The sequence below is a fragment of the Trematomus bernacchii genome, unplaced genomic scaffold (genome assembly GCF_902827165.1).
Source record: "Trematomus bernacchii unplaced genomic scaffold, fTreBer1.1, whole genome shotgun sequence".
NCBI classification, from domain to species: domain Eukaryota; kingdom Metazoa; phylum Chordata; class Actinopteri; order Perciformes; family Nototheniidae; genus Trematomus; species Trematomus bernacchii.
The window spans coordinates 3,891,529-3,906,017 of record NW_022987708.1 but is presented as its reverse complement, the minus strand read 5'-3'; the positions used below and the strand labels follow the sequence as shown (position 1 = coordinate 3,906,017).

The following is a 14,489-nucleotide window of genomic DNA, read 5'->3' as shown; positions in this document are numbered from 1 at the left end:
TTACTTTTTAATACACTGCGCCATCATTCTTTTTAATTTATATTTAATTGCATACAATACTATGATTGTTTTACGGATAACTATATTATGACTTATTGTAACATCCTATTCTACGATTTTCTTAGAATTTTACATTGCATAATATACAATGACATATTATACAGCTTTTTATTGCATAATATAGGTTGATCTTTTCAACTGATTACTGTTTTATGACATTTTATGAATATGGCAAATATATCACTTTTTTTTCTTTGCATAATAAACTGAAATGTTGTCAATGGAATCATATACGATGACATCCTTTATTTAAAATATAAGATACTATTCTGTAATGTTTTTGATGATATTTTTTTCTGCTGAATAATATGCTACGGCATTTTTTATGGAATACTATACAACGACATGTTTTGGGATATATGTTTATGGCTCACTATGTTATGACATTCTTAAGGATTAGTTTACTATGACATTTTATAGGACATTTTGAATGGCTTACTGTTAGTGTCTCCTGATATGATCTTACTTATATTTGTGTCCTGTCTCCTCTGCTCTCCTTCAGGCAGTCCTTTGAACACTTTGCCACCGATCTGGCCATCCAGTGCACTGAACTGTACGAGTACTGCCAGACCCTGGGGGGCAAAGGCCTCTCAATACCATCCTTTCAGGTAGCTCCTACTCACAACACACTGAGAAAAATGAAACGTTATTGTATTTTGTCAACAGATAAAACATGCAGTAATTGTATAAGGTTAGTTGAAAGCAATAATATTACGTTTAAATAAATTAGGTTCAACTTATATTATTGCTTTCAGCTAACCTAATAGTTATGTGAAATGTGTTGACATAATACATTTAATAAAGGGGTCCCTGTTTCAGTTTGTTCAGTGCACATCTCACTGCTTTCTATAGAAAGTACCTATAAATAGTATATTCTCTCTTATCATTGTGTTCAGGTGTATAAGTTCCTGTATGCGGCCCGCCTGCTGGACTGCGGGCTCTCCTCTCAGGCCTTCCATTACTGTGAGGTGGTGGGCCGGGCCCTGCTCAGGCAGCGGGAGTCTTACTCTGTGCTGACTGGGGAAGTTATTAAGGTATTCACACATCCTCCTATAAACAAACCTATTACATTCTAAATAGATGTACTATCAGTATGTGTCATCTGTCCTGCAGCTGTCCGACAGGCTGAGGCACTCTGAGGGAGACTTCAACGACACAGGGGTCAGTGGGGCGGGGCAGGAACCTGATTGGCTCAAACTGCTCCGTGCTCGCCACCACAGTTTACAGGTGAGCCTCTTCAAAGCTTTCATTTCAGAAAATCATGTATTCGTAAGGAATAGGAATCAGTTTTGGCTGTGAGGAATTAGGGGAATGTTAAGCGGCTGGCCAATATGAGTTGGACTGCCCTCACATTATTTGTATTTTTTTTATTCTGAATATATTAAATGTAGCCGTACATTTATGGCAAACTTGCACATGGTTCCTGCTAGGGCTGCACGATTTGGGGAAATAATCTAAGTGCGATTTTTCTGACAGATATTGCGATTGCGATTCGATTTGCGATATTTGTTTTTAAGCGACCCAACAGAAGTTTATTGTAAAATGCGGCCATATCTCCGGCTAGGAAGGTCGTATCAACGTGCTCCCGTCTTTAGCACCCGAGCTACGAGTGAAAGAACTAAACTTACATGAAACTTCCGTTGGGTTGCTTTAAAGTCAAGTTGCAGTTTAAGATCCACCCTGTAATAGAAACATGTGATGGAGCATTACTAACCTGACTCAGATGCTTTGTTTCACCAAACCATCTAAGAAAGCTCCATTGGAAGCCATTTGGAAAAGTATTTCAAAAATACTTGGCAGGTGATTGGATCAATCTGTCTATCACCTTCTATCATGGGCCACTTCTGATTAGTTAACAATGACTGGTACATGTGGAGCACAGCACTTCTGATTGGTGTGGATGACTGACACACAAGAAGAACAAAATAATTTTTTTTTTTAAAACAAAAAATAATCGCAGGCTTTGCGATCTGATAATTGCATCATTTAAAATCGCGATTTCGATTTAAAATCGATTAATCGTTCAGCCCTAGTTCCTGCCATAAAAGCTACATGTGAATGCTATGTTAGCTGCTGGGTTAGAGTGTGCTTTCAAACCTAATGAAAAGTTCCCATATAGCCCTGTCAAACAGGCCTACCTGTTCCAAATGTGGCAATTTAAATGTATCATCAACTGGATGCTATTAAGCACGATTCCCATTTTTATTTCTTACATTTGTTACAATATTTATTCATACTGTTAAACTGTCAATGATTGGGTTGGTTAGCAAAAGCAAGATGTTAATATATTAAAAGAAATATATAATATTAATATATTTCAGTTAGCTATATATTATAACTATATTTTACTTTTTTTTAAGCTTACTGTAAACTAACTTTAAGGTACTTCATGTTACAGCTGACTTCATTTATCTATTGTTTTTTTCCTAATAAAAAGTTTTGTTTTTTTCAAATGAGTTATAATAAGAAGGTTAAAATGTGGTTAGGTTTCTGTTGGAAAATGGATTTTGCTTCAAATGCCTTTCTTCTATATATTATTTTAGCATTTTGTTCAAAGCACTGCTGCTTCTCATGACATCCTCACAAAGTAGCTATCGTGTGTCATGTTTACAATAAATCTTAAATGTGATTGTCTTAATTTTCTTATTTTACTCAGACGGGGAATTTGGACTGCACTGAAACCCACCATCCACCTCCTGATGGCAGTGCTACGGCCTACACTGGTAAAAAAAATGATTCGATCATCTCATTAAAATAATGCACTGTGTAGCCTGTTATCCCTGAATACTCTAAAGATTCTTCCGGATGTTTACAGATCCATACTTGGAGGACCTAAACCGTGACATCCAGAGTCCGGAGCCTGAGCTGCTTTACTACGGACGAGATCCAGATCCAGATGTGGGTCAGGAACACCTCCAGCATCAGATTGAAGCAGTCACTGAGGACATGAAGGAGTTGTCGTGGGACGGCAGCGGCGCTCAGGAATGGTACGATGAAATGTGCTGACTCATGCCTCACTCATGTCTGTCAGCCACGCAGATACAACTGTGACTGCTCGTGTGATATCCTAACAGACCATAATGTCCCTCCCTGTTCCTTGTAGGCAGCAGGCCAATTCTCCGATGACAGTAACCCCAGTTTGTGCTCCCCCAGCTTCCACAGTGGCTGCCAGCCAGGCCTTCACTTATCATAACACAGATAGTGCTGAAGTCACATCAGCCTGGCCACATTGTGCTCTGAGTGACCAGCCATCAGCAGAACAGGGTGAGAGTCACTGCTCTGCCCAGATGTTTAATAAGGACTGCGGGGAAAGTGTAATATGTTGATTTCATATCTTCTACAGGGGCTTGGTCATACTCTGGAGCGACCACAGTGAGTCATATTTTATACTAATTAAAAGAAAAGCAAAAAGATGTTCATGTTCTTGGTTTGAACACACTTTTGCCATCTTTTTCTGGATTCAAACTTTTTCAGTGAAAGTATTTGCTAGAAGTGTCGATATTTACCAATGTTCTTAGCAGGGTAGTTCTGATAAAGAGAGGCTGTTTGAGGAACTTATCCATAGTCAGTGTTTTACCTACATTAGATCATTTGGTGAAATAGACATGAGTTACAGCAGGAAGCTAAGCAATGTACGGCTGTGGATGGGGGAAACTCATATTAGCCACCTTAAAGAATCCATATCTGTTTAACTGCACGCTTTGTTTATAATAGTTTTACAGCTTTAAAAAGTATATTTCTATGAGCCCCGGAATCTTCTTTCAGTTGTTTCCAGTGAGACAACCGCCGTTGCAGCCTTGAGAGAAGGTGCTGCACCCTCCCTCTTTTTCTGATCATTCAGCTGTTTTTGTGGGTTCCCTCTGAGCTATTGGAGTTGAAAACATTTACACTTTTCAAAGAGCTCTGGTGACATTGCTAAAGAAAATGGAGATGTTTGTATTTGGCCGTATCCGTCTATCCTGATCGTAATTTCGGACCGAAACTATCAAAATGACAAAGACAAAAAACATAATTTGTCGGATCTGATTGGCTTGGCCGACATTAAATGTTGCTGTCAGTGAGTGTTGTACTTTATGCCAAACGCAGAACTTCCTCCTTGCTTTACAGCTGTCAGACTGAGCAGTGAATTTCATTCATAAAAGTTGTGCGCAAGAATCCTCCAGTTGGTGCTCATCGTGAACAAAACCATTTCAAATCAATATATAGTCCCACAAATAGATAATTAAAATAATGTTTGTCTCTCAACAGCGGCGATACGGTGTCAAGATATCGTTGTCATACAAAACATTCAATTAAACTTTCATAAAACACTGGGATGAGGCTCTTTTCTGAAAACTGATACGTGGACACAAGGCCTTGTCTGACGGGAAACTGAATCTGCTATAAAACCACCATTCTCCTTTGACAAAAACAGTCCCTTTGAGCTTGTAGAGCATGACTTGTTAAATGTTGCTGGTCAGCCGTAGCCTTGACCTGCTATTTTCTTTGTCTTCTTGCGCACTGGTAGAGGTTTCAGATTCACTAAAGTCACACAATACTGACTAATATGGAGAATTCACTCTTACATTTCCACATGAAACACTACAAACTACCTCTTGAAGCAATGCATTGGGAAATGTTTCATACAAGTCACAGACAGTGTGTTGTCTGTCCATACTTTCCTTTAAGATGGGGGTTCAGATGCAGGAAGTCCACTTCAGTCAGCAGGGGCAGCAGAGCACCCCCCAGAGTTCAGAGGCCTACGAGCAGAACAGCGAACCCCCTAAACAGGTACCTGTTACACCACAGGGGACCACAGTGCCGTTTGTTTGGCTGGGGTCTCATTATCTCTCTTTCCTCGTTTCATTCTGAACACCAAGGCCGGATGGTTCAGTGGTTGGTTCAAATCCAAACCTAAAGACGTTCCAGAGGAGAGAACAGAGCAGAGAAGCACAGCTCAGACGGTAAGAATCAAGTCAATTATAAACATTATTCTATTCATTTTCACTTTTCTAATGTCAGATATATATTGTTGTATCTCTTTTAAGGATTTCCCCATGTTTCCATCCCAGCTGGGATCAACCCCTTTTCAAGGAAAGCAGGTGAATAGGAACTGATTTGAACTGCTCACTGTTTTAAACTATGCTTTTAATTTAGATTTCTTCCAACCATTCCAAAAATTGCTGTTATTAACTTTGCAAAGGAGCTGTGTTTCTTCTGTCTCGCTGCCATAAACACAGTCGTTGACCAGCGTGTCCGATTTCACATTTGGCTAAAACACAGCTGTGAAATGCAGCTTACATTTCTATTGTAATTGACAACAACGCAGTGGCTTGGCAGGCACTGGTGACATTTGACCTACATTACGTTATGCAAATGACACAGTTCTTTATAATGAAGTCCTCTAACATCTGTGTCTTCTTCACAGGCCAGCAGCTGGGATAGAGCCCTGTCAGGACCACTAGACTGAATCACAGGTAAATAAAGTTACTGAAAGGGACATTTCACCGAATATCCAAGATGTTTTTTATCTCTAAACAGTAGTGATATTTATTCATTTAAATTATTTTGTGTCAGTTGCAATACTGGAGATATCAGCAGTAGAGATGTCTGCCTTCTCTACAATGTGACTAAATCAAAACAAGCTTGTGGTGCTCAATGTGCAAAAGCATTTTATTAACTCAACAGCAATGTGTTTTTTACAGAAATGACGACCAGGTTACTCAAGATAATCCACAGACCTTGTTGAGAATCATTTTATGTAGTAACTCATTCCTTTCCACTGAACCACACCCACCAACCGTATCACCTCACAGACGAAGCATGCACCTACTCATCAAGCTAACGATACATTTCTCGCTGTCTCGAACCATTGCCAATTCCTTCTGCGCAATATGTGTAGTCAATATCTGTAGTTCCTACGTTAAACTTCTCATAAGAAGGTCTGTGTATTACTTTAGTAAGCAGGTCATGATTTCTGGTAAAAGTCCTTGTTGTTGAGTATACCAAATATATTGTTTGCTACTTTGAGCACCACAAGTCGAGTGCCAAATTGATATCTCAAACACTGCAACTCGCACAAAAACAATCTTCATGGATTAAAAGCACTAAACATAATAGGAAACATGGAAACATATTAATAACACCACTTTTTGTCTTTGTATTTGTAGGACCACTGACTCGACGAGAACCAAAGTGTGAATATCACACCAGCTACCACTACCATAATGAGAGTTTCAACTGAATTTGGGTAAACATCATAATATCAATCTTGCCCCCCCCCCCCACATTTCTTTTTAAGCATGCCCTTTAAACCCCCACAGCCTGCTAGCCATCTTGTTTAGGATACAGAAATACTCTGGATGAAATGTCATAGTAACTCAGATTACAGCGAGCGAAACATCTGAGGAGTGTAAAAGCTGACAGCAGGGAAAACTCCAGAGGACCGGGACATATTTAAGGGAAGGGATATCTTAAATGACCCGGATAACCATTTATGTATCTGCGCATCCAATGACTCTCATTACTTAATGATATCTGTGCAATATGTAGAGAATCAGCTAAATGTAAATTATATATAGAAGTATAAATCCATCTGTCCATCATCTTTATACAGTTATGAAAGGAGTATAAGATTGCTTATTGAGGAAAAGTAAACATACCTGACTACAAATAAAAGTCCTGCATTTAAAACATTATTTAACTATCAGTATTATAAGCACAATACAAATAAAGTATAGAGTAAAATGTTGTGCTAATTTTAACTTTTTATATACTGTTGGCTAGAATCATTCTACAGCATATCTATAGATCACCATATTTTGTAGCTTTGTTTCTGTCCTGTGAGAACCACGTATCTTAAACTCAACTTTTCATGAGTTTCTCAGAACAACAGCCCTGTTTAGTGGCGATGCATTTACCAGCTGATTCAAGATGATTATTAAACAGTTTATTAAGAATGTTTAAAGCCCATTAAGGAACACTATTTCCTTCAGTTCATCGTGAACATTCACCCAAAATGTAGATACGTTGTTGAATGTAACCGCAACTAAAGCTTTCAGAAAGTTGTAGTGCAGTCAAAGACACAATATCTTACTCTAAGATGTAGTGGAGTAAAAGTATAAAGTTGCATAAAATGGAAATACTTAAGGTAGAACTACCTCAAATTAGTATTTAAGTAGAGTATTTGAGTAAATCTACATTCCACCACTCCTTTATTTTTACTATCGATTGTCGATAACCTTAAACAAAATTACCCCTTGACTAAAAATGCATTAAAATATAGCTAAAATAATGCCGTGGTCATTCATTAGCCTCACAGAAGCAATGTTTAATCTTACACGCTGACTAAGCAGAATTTGTAAGGCTGCTCAATTATTGCACATGTATGTATGAACATTATTAGATCATGTTAAGGATCTGTAAAGCAGAATAGCTTGAATTATATATGACATATACAGTACAGAACAAAAATAGAGTTGTCATGCTGCCAAGATGGATGATACCACATGTTGGAGGAGGGGGTGTAAACAGCTCAATCCTATAATTGTCACCAGCCAAGAGACAATTATAGGATTGAGCTGATATTTCCTCTGAGAACAAGCTTTATTTTTAGCCGTTATTAACGTTTTTCAGAAGACAAAGCTTGTGTCCTTAAAATGTATATAAATCAAACAGTAATATATGCTTTGGAATATTTTAGAACAAACTTTTTATTATTGACACCATGTAAACATATCTGGATGTAATTGATTTTTTTACTTCGAGTCCTTTGGCTCTGTGTTTTATGTATTACTGAATGTCAATGCTTTTGTACAGGCCATGGATTATTTACCTGTTTATCAGTGCACTTCTGCCTGTCACATATTTAATAAAAACATCACTGCAATCCTGTTGTGATTCCAGACGTGTCCTCAAACTTAATGCAGAGCAAGTGACAACACAGCAGGTGCCGTCTCCTTTTACTATTAGTCGTTGGAGTCAAGTGTAAGTGGGCCACAGAGGCCGGGAATCCAGGGCAGCCAGGATGTGAGGCCATTCTTACCGCCTGCCAATAATGTGTCAGCTTATAAACACATGTATAATGGATATCTTTGAATTGATAGACCTCCTACAAACAAAGCATGCCTGTTGTGTCTGGCATTGTGATTAAAAAGAGCCACAGATTTACACCTGGCATTACCTGCATACTGAAACTAAGACAACCCATTTAACAATTATCCTTTATGGAGATAGTGCCAAAGACAAAAAAGGAACACGAGTACCAGATAATTCACATAGCAGCCTGGTCTATTTATGTGGTCAGTAATGTGTCTCAGGAGTTACGACTGGTCTATATCCATGCCATAGCCCTTTATTCAGATATTGCTGCTTGTTTCAGCATTCAGCCCTCACCAGTCAATAAAACAGACTGCATCTGAGAATAAGTGTTGATGTAGCTGTTATTTTTTATTCATGGTGGCCTGAGAACATCAAGCTGTCCCTCCAGTTGTCAGGACAACATAATGTACCGGCTACCATCATCAATACTGGTGATCAAAGCTGTCATCTAATCTGGCTAATGTCAATGATACTTTAGTTACTGATGTAAATCTTGTGAATCACTCTTTGATTGATATTCAGTAATGCAATGCTCAGAACCATTCTTACTGTTATAGATTCACCACCAGATTCAGAAAGACCAAGGCATCATACTACAGCACAGGTCATGATAAACCGCCCGCATTTCCTACACGCAAAGTTGTGGTTTTGTGCATATTTTTAACTATTAGCCTTACATTTAATTCTCACTTTTATAAAGTCTGGAACTCTAGTACTTATGGTCACATCACACTATTAGGCCATCAGCTCCAGTGTCAATGTTCGTGAGAAATTGCTAGGTTCATCTCATGGGAACCCAGCACCGTGGGGAAAGAGGGCGTGTGAGTAAAAACTCTTAAGGCCCCCCGGTCCAATACATTGCTTAGCTCCTGTGCTGGAACTCCCGAGTGTTTCTCAGAACTTGGGGCATGCCAACCGTCATCTACTTTATGTAAAACACTGACTAGTACCTCATCTAACCTCACTTCAAACAATCCAAACTAGCCCCCTGACATAAAAATGGGTGCTCGGTGACAGTCAATAGTATTGGCACGGTGGTGGAGGTGTCCAAAACCTGTCTTTAAACTCATTCAGACATTCTGCTCCCTGTGGTGCAGCATATGCTGTGAGAGCTTTGCTGCACACTGGAAAGACTTGTCGCACTCCACACAGACAAAGATCCTGCCGGCACAGGTTTGCTCCTGGTGAAGCTTCAGTGAGGCTAGGTGGCTAAAGTTCTTGCTACAGCCTGTGCAGTTGTGGGATTCCTCTTTGCTGTGGACGTACTGGTGACGGACGAGGCGAGAAGCCATGGCAAACGCCACGCCGCACTCTGGGCACTTGTGGGGCCGCGCTCCGCTGTGAATGGCCTCGTGCTCGCTCAGGTTGGAAGACTTGGTGAAGCACTTGGAGCACACGGAGCAGATGTAAGGACGAATGCCCGCGTGGATCTTCTGGTGCTCTGCCATACGGCTGGCCAGAGCGAAGGCCTTCCCACAGTCGGGGCAGGAGAAGGGCCTTTCTCCCAGGTGCTTGCGCTCATGGCGCTTCAGGGAGAGGGGTTTATTGAAGGTCTTGCCACAGTGCGTGCAGGGGAAAGGCTTGTCATTGGTATGCATGTTCCGCTCATGCTTTCTCAGGTCAGAGGATCGAATGAAATCCTTCCCACAAGTGTCACAGACGTAGGGCTTTTCACCTGTGTGTGTGCGGATATGCTTGCGGTAATCTGAGGACCAGATGTAGGTCTTGACACAGAAGGGGCAGTGGTATGGTCTTTCCCCCGTGTGCAGACGCTTGTGCTGCTGCAGAGTGCCCTGGTGGGAGTAAGCCTTGCCACATATATCGCACACGTGTGGCTTGAGGCCACTGTGAGTTTGCAGGTGACTTTGTAGGTTGCAGAGCTTTTTAAAAGCCCAGTCACAGTGTGGGCACTTGAAGGGACGGTGCTCTTTGTCAACCTCACCGCGTTTCTTCATCGCCACCAAAAGTCGAGGGATCTTGTCTCCGTCACACTTTTTGAGTAATTTCTTATTTACATTCTTCTTGTTAATCTCATTTCCAACAACATTTAGCTCTTTGAGTTTAGATGTCTTTTGTTCCTCTGCAGCACTACTTATCCTATGGCTCCTGAGGTATTTAGAGCTTTCCTTCTTTTGGACAGGATCCAGGAGCGTTTCATTAGATCCATAAATCACATTTTTCTCAATTTGTTTAGTGCGTTGTAACAATCCTCGAGTTTGGTGGTCTGGAGCATCTTTAAATGATTCATCTCCCTTTGAAAGCTCTGCAAACTTCTCCACCAAGGACCACTTTGGTGTTTGAGGGTTCAGATAAAGAATTCCAGTGTCACTGCTCTCCGAGAGGGAATTCATAGCCCAAATGCCGCCAAATGAAGAGTCAGGCTTCACATGGTGAGTGTTAACTAAGACCTGTCCCTCTGGGAGAGAGACACAGTGCTTTTCTTGGTGCTCCCTGTTACTCCTCTTTTCTACAACTGCCATGCCAGACAGTCGTGGGGAGATTTCATCAGCCGTGGTCACTTGTGGAGTGGAACACAAATTAATCTGCATGTGTTTTAAGCTGACTTCTAAACACTATGCCTCCTGAAAAATAAAATGTACAAAGCAAGTTATTACCATCTCATTCAGGCTGAATATAATAGTTCCTTCTTCTTAATGAATATAAATGATCATATACAAATGTTCACATATATTTTATACATAAATCCCCAAACAAGCCTGTTTACAACAATTGTTTTGCTACATTCACAAGGACCTTGGGTTTATCCTTCACATAACCTTGCATCTGACAGCTAAATGACTTTCCAAGCATCCACATACAGTATTTTACTCAACAGGTTTTCTTAATCTCAGACATACAAATCAAAGTTAACTTCATGAATATAAAACATTTCACTGAGCTACTCACGCACTGTCCTTCCGAGCAGCAGGTCAGGTCCAGGGGATGCCTCAGAGTTACACTGGCTCCGGGTCTAGAGTAACATGGAGATGTACCGGGGTGTTAACGGGCGGAGTCCTGGCTACAGCCGTCTCTGGGTCAGCATGGTCGGCATCTATCCTACCAGTCAGCATTACAACAGCAAAGATATTCCGACAGCCTGGCTCAGCTTACCTTTCAGTAGTTTACCGCCCGTTGAGGGAAGGACTTCATATTGCCGTCAGCATGTCGCGACACAAAACAAGTGCTAGCCAAAATAAGATAGCATATTCGAGGAACATGTATGCTACATTTTAGGTTACTTTAAGAACTATAGGGTGTGTAGTGGGGTTCTTGTATTCCTGACAACTCTTACACTTTAAAAAGTATACTTACATATGAGAGTCGTTATAAAAACAATGTTTAAAACATCCACGTTGTTCCAGGTGGGCCGCGCATTTATATTTTGATGAACTATCAGGTGACAAGGCCAGACGTGGGGTAATGAATTCAGCCTATTAAACAAATATCAGAAATATCTTATATGTAAGTTACATTGCTAAACAAATGTGTCAGAAAAGTTAGTAGTTATACAAATCAAAAGGTACCATTTAAAGGTGAACATTGCTATTAACAGTGATGAAGAAACTCAGTATTCACTAATGATGCCTGTCAGCTTTCATTTCTATTTTCAGTCAATGTGTACTTTCCTAATTCGGCCACACCATGTCGCTGTTTGCATGTTTTTAATGTTTCGCGAACAGACTGTGGAAAATAACCGGCTCTGTTCAAAACACCTCTGAGGAAATTTTTTCTTAGAATACATCTCATTGTAAACATGAGTGTTGTATTATAACAACAGAATGTTCTCAATTTAATATTTGAAATGGAAATAAGTGTATCAGCTAACATGCTAACATAACGTGTCTATTCGGGGAAACAGAGTGTTTTTGTTTTAAACTAGATATTGTAATTTTTTTAAAGGCTATTGTATGAGTCCAGAGATAGGGATTCAAAACCCAAAATGGGGAATGGTTTTAATTTGGTGTGACTGGTTTTGAGAACAAAACATGCAGCTCTTTGGATGATAAATAAGTTGCATTTGGGCTTCTTGTCAGTAGGTGGCGTCCCATCCCTTTCCTATTGGTGATATGGGACCAGTCAGACACATGTTGCATTCAGGATGCACTTACTGACCATGAACTGGTATTATAATAAAGTAGTTAAAGAATTTGACTATTTTAATATTTTACTAAAGTAAAAATAGTAAAAACCATTGTAGAAATATTGTGTTAAAATGAGTCCAAATAAAAATAGACTCAGACTAACAAAAGTAAAAGTACTTATAATGCATAATGGCCTGTTAGAAATAGTGCATATTGTATTAGAATTAGTGATGTATTTAAGTGTTCTTCACTTTATTGCAGCTAAATGCGTGGCTCATTTTAATTCCTAATATTCTGCTGTAGCTTGTGAATGTCTCCCCATGAATTAATACATTTGGTCTGTAATAGTACATTATGATCTATTTGTTAGTGATATGTTGTACTACTGTATTAATCTGAATCTGCAAGTCATTTCAGTTGTCAAATTAATGTAGTGGGGTAAAAAGTGTGGAGAAGAAGTATAAAATAGCAGAAAAGCATAAAAGTATCCATGTAAATTACAAATACCTCAACATTTTAGTTACCTACAGTACTTTAGTAATTGTACTTACTATCTACTACAGGGTATAATCAGTACTATTTTGTTTTCTCATAACAGGCCATGTTTTCTTAAACTGTTCATCACAAATTGGAGCAAATCCAGTCAAGTCTTTTTTACAGTCTTGTTTAGTCTCTTTTACAGACAGACAGTGCATGTGTAAAGTAATTGAGAGGTTCTCGTGAGACTCATGGCGTAATTAAATGGACCGTGCTCCCTGTGCATTTTCCCAGGAGAGCAGATTGAAACAGGACACTTACTAAATCACAACACAAAGCCGTGTTTTAAAAGCAGATGTAACTCATATCAGGGTTTCCCACACAGCAAATCACACACATACAAGTAAATATCATTATGTTACTCTAGAAATATGGAAAAAGTGTGCCATGCAAATAATTTAATGAATATTACCACCAAAAATACAGTTGTAGGTAAGTGAAATTGTAGCTGAATACTAGAATGCAGATAAAATATAAAATAATTGTTGTCCAACATTATAAGCAATGCCATTCTCTCTGATTGTATCTGTTACAGTTAACTGTGCTATTGTGCACATGTTTGTTGTAGGACACAGTTCTGAAGGAGTTTCATCTCCAGTTCAAATCATGAAAAAAAAGTTGTTTCCAAAGGACTACTTCAAAGGTTTTTTAATCCAATTTGTTTGCATGACCAAAAAGTAAAAAAATAAAAACATGGTGATAGAAAGCTGGTAGGTGGGAGTTAAAATGATCATGACTTTGTGTCTTTGTGTCTGTCACCTGGAATCTGTCACAACAGAGCGGCGGTGGCTGTTACGCAAGTGTGTTTGGTAGTGACGCAATAAATTAACCCGGATGCTGAAGCTGTACCAACAAAGAGTTTAGGGAGCATTACCACGGATCTCCCTGTGGAGATTAAAAGTTTGTGGTCTGTTGGTTCACTGGGTGTTTGTGTGTCTTCCCTACACCCCGGCAGGAAAGGACTTTTTCTCTCATGATCGCAATAAACAAGAAGACATAAACATGCTCTATTTGAGAAGTCTGAGTTCAAACAAATGGTGTCCTTTCCTTTTAAATAGCACTTCACATCATTACAGTATTTCTATTGGGCCTGACTGAACTCTTGAATGAACAGGATACTTGTCAGCATGCAGGCCCATCAGTCGCATTAGATTTAACAATATGGATATGTTTTGCTAGAAAGTTGGACATGAATGAATATCTCATTGAGATATATATGTAACCCACTGGCACACCACACAGAAAAAGAAAAAGTGCTGAGTCATTTTGGGGGTGGTTCCACAATTTCATGTGAAGTAGACCGCCTTAATCAAGAACATACCCGATCTTGGAATTTTCCACGGAACACTAAGTCCTCCCTCTGTGGGGATGGTTGGATTTGCTTCGCTAAGCATCCAGTTGCATAAGTTGTTACCTTCAGGCCTACATCGTACCTCTTAATGCAGACTTGATGTAGATATAAACGTTATAGTAGTTATTTCTATAGATATGGCTTTTGGGCTTTTTTTGTGTTGCCATAGTCTAATTTAAATAAAACACATTTAGTTGTTTTTTTGTCATTGCACAAGTTATATTGCTTGTGAAATGAGTTGTCTTTGTCTTAAGAATAACACATTGTGGCCCTTTAGAGTAGAATGCTTTATTGGTTTTGTTCTGCTAAATGTCACTCAAAGAAGAGAGACTCCACATGAGCAAAGACAGACATAAGGAAGGGAGAACAGACTACTAATG

The 14,489-nt window shown here is 39.4% G+C and overlaps 2 protein-coding genes across 2 annotated transcripts in view; one reads left to right on the top strand and one right to left on the bottom strand.

The window, feature by feature from the left end:
- The window catches only part of sec16b (SEC16 homolog B, endoplasmic reticulum export factor), a 31,257-nt gene extending 23,325 nt beyond the window's left edge, over positions 1–7,932 (top strand). Inside the window, exons 14-25 of the mRNA XM_034140806.1 lie at positions 563–668; positions 957–1,094; positions 1,174–1,287; positions 2,717–2,783; positions 2,876–3,047; positions 3,164–3,324; positions 3,404–3,432; positions 4,729–4,830; positions 4,920–5,003; positions 5,088–5,141; positions 5,468–5,516; positions 6,210–7,932. Of these exons, the coding sequence (XP_033996697.1) occupies positions 563–668; positions 957–1,094; positions 1,174–1,287; positions 2,717–2,783; positions 2,876–3,047; positions 3,164–3,324; positions 3,404–3,432; positions 4,729–4,830; positions 4,920–5,003; positions 5,088–5,141; positions 5,468–5,509 (1,069 nt within the window). The 3' untranslated portion in view covers positions 5,510–5,516; positions 6,210–7,932. The remainder of the gene's footprint in view (positions 1–562; positions 669–956; positions 1,095–1,173; positions 1,288–2,716; positions 2,784–2,875; positions 3,048–3,163; positions 3,325–3,403; positions 3,433–4,728; positions 4,831–4,919; positions 5,004–5,087; positions 5,142–5,467; positions 5,517–6,209) is intronic.
- Positions 7,933–9,209: 1,277 nt separating this feature from the next.
- On the bottom strand, positions 9,210–10,490 carry znf648 (zinc finger protein 648). The gene has a single exon (XM_034140732.1). It carries the CDS (start codon positions 10,488–10,490, stop codon positions 9,210–9,212), a length of 1,281 nt encoding a protein of 426 aa, XP_033996623.1.
- Positions 10,491–14,489: the final 3,999 nt, after the last annotated feature.

Bases quoted from the DNA above. Each gene is read 5' to 3' on its own strand.
- znf648 (XM_034140732.1), bottom strand. From the start codon at position 10,490: ATGAATTCCCTCTCGGAGAGCAGTGACACTGGAATTCTTTATCTGAAC.